The 9,175-nt window shown below is 49.5% G+C and overlaps 1 protein-coding gene across 1 annotated transcript in view; it reads left to right on the plus strand.

The window, feature by feature from the left end:
- Window positions 1–295: 295 nt before the first annotated feature.
- Window positions 296–9,175, plus strand: part of SMC6 (structural maintenance of chromosomes 6) — a 44,776-nt gene continuing 35,896 nt past the window's right edge. The window contains exon 1 of the mRNA XM_044659244.1: window positions 296–487. Coding sequence (XP_044515179.1) covers window positions 296–487 — 192 coding nt within the window. The remainder of the gene's footprint in view (window positions 488–9,175) is intronic.

Below are 9,175 nucleotides of genomic sequence, written 5' to 3' on the forward strand. Positions count from 1 at the left end.
TAAGCTATACATCCTCTTCTAAAGTGCCTAATGGTGGCCATAGATGGTGATTGTGGGCCAGATGCCAAATCCATGATGTAGGGGAACACTAACAGAGATGAGTGGTGGAGCAGGGGATGACCGACCTGTGTAAAGGATCATTTCCATACCAACCGTGTTGGTAACACTTACTTTGGAAAATGTGTACAACTTGCCCCAACCTTTACAAAAAAATCTCCCCATTTGAGAAGTCTCCAGCATGGTTTTCAGAAACAATTTCAGCATGAAAGGAGGGCTGAAAAAGCATTTCTGAAGCATGGCCCATGAGCTCTTGGCCTACACTATGGGGACACCAGGACAGATGAAAACCTGCCCTCAAGAAGCTTACGCCTCAGCAGAGCAGCAGCACTCATGGCGAGGGAATAATGACAGTCCTCCCAGGACAAGGCAGTCTCCCCAAGAAGTCCCCAAAAGGTCTTTGAGCAGGGCCACCAGGGCTCAGAAGCATGTACCTCTGCTAAGAATAACGGCAGATCTGATTTAAGCATACAGCTCACAGTTCCAGAACTATCAAAAAGGCAACAAGACAACTCATGAAATTAAAGCAGAAGCCCACATTCCTCTATCTTCTGCTCTTATATGATCACCTTGACTAAAGGATTCCAAAATATCAAATGTAAATTTCTAAATGAAATTAAGGAGATTTTGATGTTAAGTAAATAAAAGGAGGCAGATTCTGGGAAGATGGCAGCTTAGATGCAGCAAAAGTCCAGACCTCCGAAAACCCTTCCACACCAATCAAAAACAAAGTGCTTCGAAGGGACAGAAAACCAAATCTAACAACAGGACAGAGGTGGGGGACCCTTCCTACTAGGTTCAACTTAAAAGGTACACCAAAAAAAAAAAAAACCTGAATTTCTTAAACTCTCCAGTTCATGGGAAGGGAAGAGGGAAGATCTCAGGACCACTCCCCTACCTACTGTGCTGAGTCTCCAGTGGTCCCTGGAATCTCTGGGTGGGCAAGGGCACTAGTCTGGAGGGAGTGCCTTGCTGGCACAGCTGTACCATGCTCAGGGCATTGAACACAGACAACAAGGAGGCAGCTGGAGGAGAAGTGCAGAGAGGGAAACCTAGTAGCAGCCAAAACGCTCCATCTTGCCCCACCCCCTTCTTGAAGTTTTGGCCTCAGGGCACATCCAGCTCCAAAGATCTACTGGCCTGGGCTTAATCTTATCAGTAGGGCAGATAAGAAGCCTCCAGAGGCCAGGGAAACTCAATCTCCAACACTCTCCCCCATTGACTCCACAGAGAACCTTGCTGACTAAGTTCCAAGGGGAAGGCTGCAACCACTAGAGAATACCCTGATAACTGGGTGGGAAGCCCAGCTCACACTAGCCTCCACACCTTCACATACACCTTTAGCCTCAAAGATCTGACCTCAGGGCTCATTAATACCATCAGCCTAACCTAATCAATCAGACAGAATAGCCCAAACCCACAGATCCAGCAAATAATCAGAGCAAGATTACAGCCAATGACAGGGAGGAAAGAAGGGGGAAAATATGAGTAAACAACAGAAGAAGAAAAAAGAAATTACAATCAACAGCTTCTAGCTAGGCAATGAACAAAGAGCAAACGGAATAGAGGACCAAGGATGTAGTATAGAGAGAGGGAGTCATGATAGTTTTTTCAAGCTTTGGCTGATTTCAGAACTCAGCCAAAACTTGAAAAAACTATCATGACCCCCTCTCTCTATACTACAAATCACTTGAAAAACTATCATGACCCCCTCTCTCTATACTACAAGGAACACCAAGCAAAAACACAAAAACTCACAGGCTTTGGAAGAACTCAAAATACAATTCAAAAAACAATTAAGAGAGGTTGAAGACAATTGGGAAAAGAAAATGAGTCATCTGGAAACAGAAAATAGTGTCTTGAAAGCCAGAATTAACCATCTTGAAAATGAGGCAAAGAAGGTGAAGGATGATCAACAAAGAAAAACAGACCAGAAGGAGAAGGATGACCAAAAAGCCAGGGATAAAATTCAGTCTTTACAAATTAAAATCCAACAACTAGAAGCAAATGACTTCACAAGGCAGCAAGAATCTATGAAACAAAATCAAAGAATGAAAAAATTGACCCCTCCACTCCTGCTTACAAGCTGGAGTGCAGAGATGGAGAAAGGCTCACAACCATGCAGACTCAGGATGTCAGCAATGTGGGTTGTCCAGCTCCAGCTGGGTGTTCAAGGTAATTCCTTTCTTCCTAAAAGATTCCCTGCCTAGGCACCCTCCTAAAATAGAGGTTGGGGAGGAGGAGCCCATCCTTCAGTCTCCAATTAGAAGAACTCTCTACCCGATCCTTAAACTCTTCAGTAGACTCTATCAGTCCCGCAGGCTGCTGGCCAATAAACTCCTAAAGATGTTTTCCCTTAGTCCCTTCACTTCTATTTCTCATTCCTCGACCCTCTGCTAGCTGGCTGCTCAAACTCGTCACTCCAAAGGGACCTCTTAATCCCTTAACTCCCCAATCTGATGGTCATTTGAGGGACTTCTCTGCTGCCCATTTCTCCTGCTGGTAATTTTCAAGGCTCTCTCCATGTTCCGTTTCTGGCTCATTACTCATTCTCAGTCTCTCCAGTTCATCTCTTCCTCTGCCCACCTAGCCACCATCTTAGTTCAGGTCCACCTCACCCCTCCCCAGATTGCTGAACAGCCTCTGACTGGGCTTCTTGCCTCCAGTCTCTCCCATGACAGTGGATCCTCCATAGAGCTGCTTATGGGGACCTTTCTTAAACACCAAGCAAAGACTCTGATCCAATCCAGTCCATTTGCTTCCTATTGCCCCAGAGTGAAATACAAACTACTCACTTCTGAAGCCCTCATGACCTGGCCCCAATCTCCCCTTTCTGGCCTCATTAGACATTACCAAGTACCTCTCTGTGTACCTGGTGATCCAGCCAAACTCTCCTGACTCCATGTACCCCCTTCTCCCCTTTGTCTCAGAGTTCCTCTTCCTTCAAGATACAATTCTGCATGAAGCCTGTCTTGAACTCCCATTTCTAGTGTCCTCCCTCCATAGTTCTGCCCTAGTCATGCATTTGATTTATTCTCTGTATTTATCCTGTATGTCCTTAGATGTGTCTGGGTGGAATGGGCATTCTTTCCCTTCTGTCTCTGTATCTATCCCCAAAGCAGCAGAGTCTGGCACAGAGCAGGCACCAAAATGCTCAGTGGCTCACAGTTCATTCTTCTGTTTATAGTGATCCAGCTGGTATATTGAACAACTACAAACCCACAGACCTGAGTTCAAGATGTAGCACACACGCTCGTGAGCCAAGTCAATTCAAACTTTAAAAGTCTCAGTTTCATCATCTGAAAAATGGTCACTCTGCTCTTGTATCACCCCCCTGCTAAATGGTTATTGGGAAGCTGTTCCCTAAATTTATGAATTCTAATGGATGGTGAGAAAGGCCTTGGGCTACCTAATCTATTCTGCTAAACTTCTTATTCCTGCTCCACAAAAACTAGTCAGAATTGAATGTTATAAAAAGGTTCCCTACATGCAGCTCAAAGACAGTGGGAAAGGGGGCAGCTGGGTAGCTCAGTGGATTGAGAGCCAGGCCTAGAGACAGGAGGTCCTAGGTTCAAACCCGGCCTCAGCCACTTCCCAGCTGGGTGACCCTGGGCAAGTCACTTGACCCCCATTGCCCACCCTTACCAATCTTCCACCTATGAGACAATACACCGAAGTACAAGCGTTAAAAAAAAAAAAAAGACAGTGGGAAATAGCAAAGGCAAAAGCAGAAAGGGCTCCCTCAGACCCTCAGATAATATAAGTGAGCAGACTAAGGGTAAGAAATGGGGGAGGGGAGCCCCAGAGCTGGCTCTGCTCCCTGGCACAGGCCCCCTTGCTCCTGGGCAGGAGTCTGTCACAAATGGAGTCCATCAGGAGAGCACTAGAGCAGCAGCCAGAGGGCCTCTTGGTTGTGTCTCACCCCAGCTGGTCACATTTCCCAATTCACATCCCTCATGTTTGCTGCTCTCTAACCTCTGTGAGGGTGTCTGTGGGAACATGAGTTTCTATCCGGTATTTTTAAAGCTCCAACGTGAAGCTGCCCATTCTGTGCACAGATAAGGCAACCCCCAGATCAGGGAGCCTCCAAGGAATGTTTTTCAGCCAAAGGTGCCAGAATTCTGTATCAGTCCAGGGTTCCCACGTGGAAACTTTTAAAGAAGGAGGATAAAACAGCCCTTACTAAGGTCCAGATGGGCCTGGCCTTGGGAGGAGTTGGAGGCAACTCCTGACCCCTCCTTGGCTGTGTCTCTCTTGTCATACTAAGTCCCTCTCAGGGATGCCTGCTGCCTGGTCCAGCTCAAAAGCCCTGGACTCTGGGCACCATCTACTGGGCTTGAGGGGAACAGCACAGCAGATGGTGTTCTCTGCCCAGGCCATGGCTCATTCAGATCCAAGCCACGAAACCCCAAAGAAGGTCCAGGCCTTCCTGATGGTGGGGGCTCTGTCTTGTCTGTCCCAGTGACAAGCACAGGGTCTTCACCTTCCCCCAGATCTCAATCCTCTGTACATCAGCTGCTCTCTGAGGTCCACTGCCCCTCCCAACTGGGCTGGGTTGGTGCCTGGCCAGAGGAAATCCAGTCCCATCACTGGCCCTTGAGCCTTAGAAAAGCCTGGGAGGAGAGCCTGAACACCAACAAACAAGGCTCTCACTGACTCGAGAACTGGACGCCTGAGGGTTTCAGTGGAGGCCAGCACTCAAGTGTCTGGGTAAGCCCCATCTCCACCTTTCTCTAGCCTCACTGAGTGCCCCATTCTTGGTCCCTTGGCACTGAGGTCACAGGTCACCAAGGCGAGCCGGGCATAGCTGGTGGGAAGTGGGGGGCTTCGGGCACACAGCACATCTTGAGTCTCATGCCCTCCTGATTAATCAAACGCCACCTCCTCTGTTCATGTCAAGCTTTGAAAGTTACAATTCAACACTCTGGCCAAGATCCTTCACCTCCCTGAACCTCAGGCTTCTCACCTGTAAAAGGAGCGAGCTGGACAAGATATTCTCTGGCCCTCTCAACTCTCAAACTCTCTCAGCACAATTTTCCTTGGCTCCTTTGAGAGTTTCCCAGCCAGTCTCCAAGAGGATTCTAGGTCTCCAGCATCACAGTGTCTCCTTTAAGAGCTAATTTCTTTAGTCTCCACCTTTCAGGCCAGTGTGGTCCATCTTTCTGGGAATGAGAGTTGGACCTTCTTGTGCTTAGTATGGCCTTCACTTCTGGTGAGAACACGCCACTTTAGCTGCTCATTTGATGACCAGCCAATGTGTCTAGACCAGGACTATATCGATTGGGTGAGGCAATCGGCTGAACCTCGGACCCCTGCTTAAATGACATTCTCAGAAGCTGGGCTGTTAAATTTGGGCTGACTAAAGTGGAAAAGGAGGGGGGAAGTTTCATTTGAAAGAAGAGAGAAACAGAAGGTTGTGGTAAGAGTAGAATTGAAAGTGCTGGAACTAGGGGGATACAGCTGGGAGAGGAGGGGGCTTAAGTGTGGCTCCTTCATGCTGTGGATAAGAGGGGTCATCTCACTTAGGAAGTGACGGGTCAGCTTGCCAGACCTGCCACCATGAACACTACAGTATTCATTCCCTGAGGATTCTGGTGGAGGACGGAATGGAAAACACTAAGCAGAATATGGTGCTCACTGACACGTGGATTTGGCCCATGGAATCCCTCCGAAGTGATGAGGGAGCTCCGAGGCTGCTCATCCAAGCCCACCCTTCCCTCCCTAGTTTCAGGACTTGTCCAAGGTCACACAAATAACTACTCTTGATCCACAAGTATTTCTTGGCACCATCCTAGGCAATGGGTACATAAACACAAGAAATGAATGAAACATCCCAAGGAGGGCACGTTCTCAAGTGGGGAGACCTAATACCCGCTCCAAGTCATTGAACCTGAGGCCTGGAGGATGTAAACTGGTTGCAGGTCTTCAGGCTGGGACTGGAGGTCCCCTTGGGGATGCTTGGACCAGGATTGCTTGCTACCAATTCAGTTTTTTAAAAAAACCAACACTTTTTTTATTTCACTACATTGTCTTTTGCTGGGAACCAGAATGCCACATAGTGAAACTATCTGTGTGGACCAGACTGTTTTTTGTTTCCTTTGCAGATCTTGGATCCCCCAGCTCCCCCTCCCCAATCTGCTCCCCTGAATGGGAGGTGATTGAGTAGACGAAAGGGTCCCTTGCAGATCTAACTCCAGGAGCCCCTATGAGGCCATCTAGGCAGACTACATGATGCCCAAGTGATGGCCCGAGAAAATTCCAGATCACCCAACAGTGAAGAAATCTCAAATTCATCACAAGAATGATAAGTCTTAGCTGAAACTTCCCCAGTTTCAGGACTGCCATCCACTGCTGAAAAAAAAATAACCCCCAAAGGAAGCCCCCTCCCCTTCTATGGCCCCACAGGCCTCCTTTCAAGCAGGATATTCTAGTAGGAAAAAAAAATTAACATTATTTGAATTTGAATTTCTAGCTTGGAGCAAAGGTGTGGAAATACCCACTTCAGGTTTAAAAAAAGGAAAGAAGGCCTTTGATGTAACCATTTGGTGCCTATAAATCAGTCTATCCCTTCCTAAAAAGCTACTAAGCTTTACTGATTTATTCCAAAGCAGGAGGAGGTGAGAAAAGCGCAGAGCCTTGCTAACTCCCTGAGGAGGACATCGCTTTTTCACAGTAGAAAAGGGGCCGAGAGGCCTATTGAGACTGTAATTAGGCAGCCAAAAGTCTCAAGGGCTTCTCCGATTCAGAAAAAGACATTTTTAAAGCCAGAAAGCATTTGCCCAGTTCCCTGGTAAAATCAGTGAATGTTCAGAGGCAGAAGGTTCCCTTTCAGACCGAGGCTGCTCAGGGACTAGGGGGGACTGAGGGGGAGACGTCCAGGCTTCCACCAATTAAAGCTATCCTGGGTTCTCTTATCTGGATCCTTTCTGTTTCGTTTCGCTCCCTAGTGAGCACCTTCTCTTCCAGGCAGGGTCTTGGAAACTGGGAAGGAAAAGCAGGGATGATTTTTCACCAGTGTGGTCAGGGGAGGGCAAAGGGAAGAGGGGACTGAAGCCAGTGGCCTGGGCAGCATTTGGGGAGTTGGGGAGCTGCTGAGGCCTGAAGGTCAGAAGCATCTCCCCTTTTCCTGAGAAGAGTAGGAGGCTTACCCTTGGGGGAAAGTGCAAATGCAGAACGGGACCACTGAGCCATTGGACCTAGAGTCAAAGGATCTAGATTCAAGTTCTTCCTCTGATTCCAGTTCTGAAGATCTAGAGAGAAACTTCCCTTCTATTGAAGGACTCAGTTTATTCATCTGTAAAATGGGGATAATAAAATGTGCACAGATATGGTAGTACTGTGTTAGGATCTAATCTCATTCTGAGGCATGAGTGATGTTATGGAGCCCATTTTACAGATGAGAAAACTGAGGAAGTGAGCTGTTATGGGACTTATTTGCCCAGAATCATATAGCTATTAAAGAGCCTGAGGCTGGATTTGAATTCAGGCACTCTTGGGTGGTTGTAAGGACAAAAGCCCTATAAATTCAGAGGACTCTGGATGGAAATGGACTCATACTAAAATGAGAAGAGCAGGGCTGAATGCTTGGGGGAAGGGAGGGATTCAGCTGAGTCAGCACTCCATAAGAGCTGGGACCTAAAACACTGGTGGGTACCAGCAGTGGCAGGGCTCCCAGGACCTAGAATGTAGGGGGGTCAGGGACAGGACCTTTGGGCTGTCCTCACTGGAAGGGGCCCTGGGATCTAGAACAATGGGGTGCCAGGGCTGGGACCTAGAACACCAGGAGGTGTCAGCAGTGGGAAGGTCGCCCCAGAATCTGGGGTATGGGGTGCCTTTCTTGGTCATTGATTCTTCCCTTCTCCCCAGATCTGACAAGTAAACTATCCTAGGCTCCCCTAACTTCACTGTGCTGGCGGTCCTCACGGCTACATCATGGGCCCATTTTGACTTTCTCTTGGTTTAGGGAATGAGATATTGGTCCACATCTGGTTTCTGCCAGACCATTTTCCAGTTCTTATCTCAAAAGCTGGGATCATGGGGTGTCCTCACTGAGAAGGCTTCCAGGATCTAGAGCAGGGAGCTGTCAGGGCCGAGAACTAAAACACTGGAAGAATCGGGAGGGAGAGCCTCCCAAGAACCTGGAACATGGGGGCGTCCTCCCTGGCAGGGCCCCCAGAACCTAGTACACTGGAGCACCATCACCCAAACTTACTATACCAATGGGGCACTGCAAAAGGACCTACCTAGAACTCCACGAGGCATCAGGAGGGAGAGCCTCCAGAGAGCCTGGAACATGGGGGCTCCCCAGAACCTATAACACCATGGAGCACTGCAGCTGGGACCTGGAAAACTAGGAGGTGTCAGAAGTGGGCGGACCTCCCTACCTAGAACACAACAGCTGGGTGTGTGTGGGCTGTCCTTGGAGATAGTAAAGCCTAGAGCACGGGGGGGGGGGGGGGAGAGTCACGTGGAGAGTCATGTGATCCTTTAGCGGCGAGGCTCCTAAGGCATCTACACCTCACAGGGAAGCACAGTAGGCTCAGCGGGTGGCCCTTTAGTCCCTCCTTCCAATACACCCTTCCCCCCACAACCCCCTCCTCCAAGGCTGGACCTCACCACACTCACGCTGTAGCGGTTCGGGGAGCCTCCGAGGCCTCAGGAGGCACAGACTTCCTATTCCAAAGCTTACGCCTGCGCCCGGCCACGCCTCTGAACGAACGGACGGTCCCTTCAGCCAATCGGAAGTGGTGTTTTCCCTTATTCCTCCCCTGTCTCTGCTGTCCCCGCCTCCCAGGGAACGCCCCTCATGGTGCACAGGCGCAGTGTAGCCCTGGGGGCAGGGAGGTTGCGCAGGCGTAGAGCGGAGTTAGCCCTGCCCCTTCCGCAGAGCTTCCCGCGCTATTTCCTTTGGGGAGCTGCTGGTTTTCTCGGGTTCTCTGAGGAAGAGGAGCTCGCTTTTGTGGGACGAAGGCCAGTGTCCGTGAGCCGGGGGCCCGAACCCCCGAACTGCTCAGCCCTCCAGCCTCCGTCCAACGGCTCCCTGCATCCACCTGCCGGGTAAGGGAGGTGGGGCTGGGGGGGGGGGTCCAAGGTCAAATTCGAGGGGGGGCGGGGTCGG

The sequence above is a fragment of the Gracilinanus agilis genome, chromosome 2, assembly GCF_016433145.1.
Source record: "Gracilinanus agilis isolate LMUSP501 chromosome 2, AgileGrace, whole genome shotgun sequence".
NCBI classification, from domain to species: domain Eukaryota; kingdom Metazoa; phylum Chordata; class Mammalia; order Didelphimorphia; family Didelphidae; genus Gracilinanus; species Gracilinanus agilis.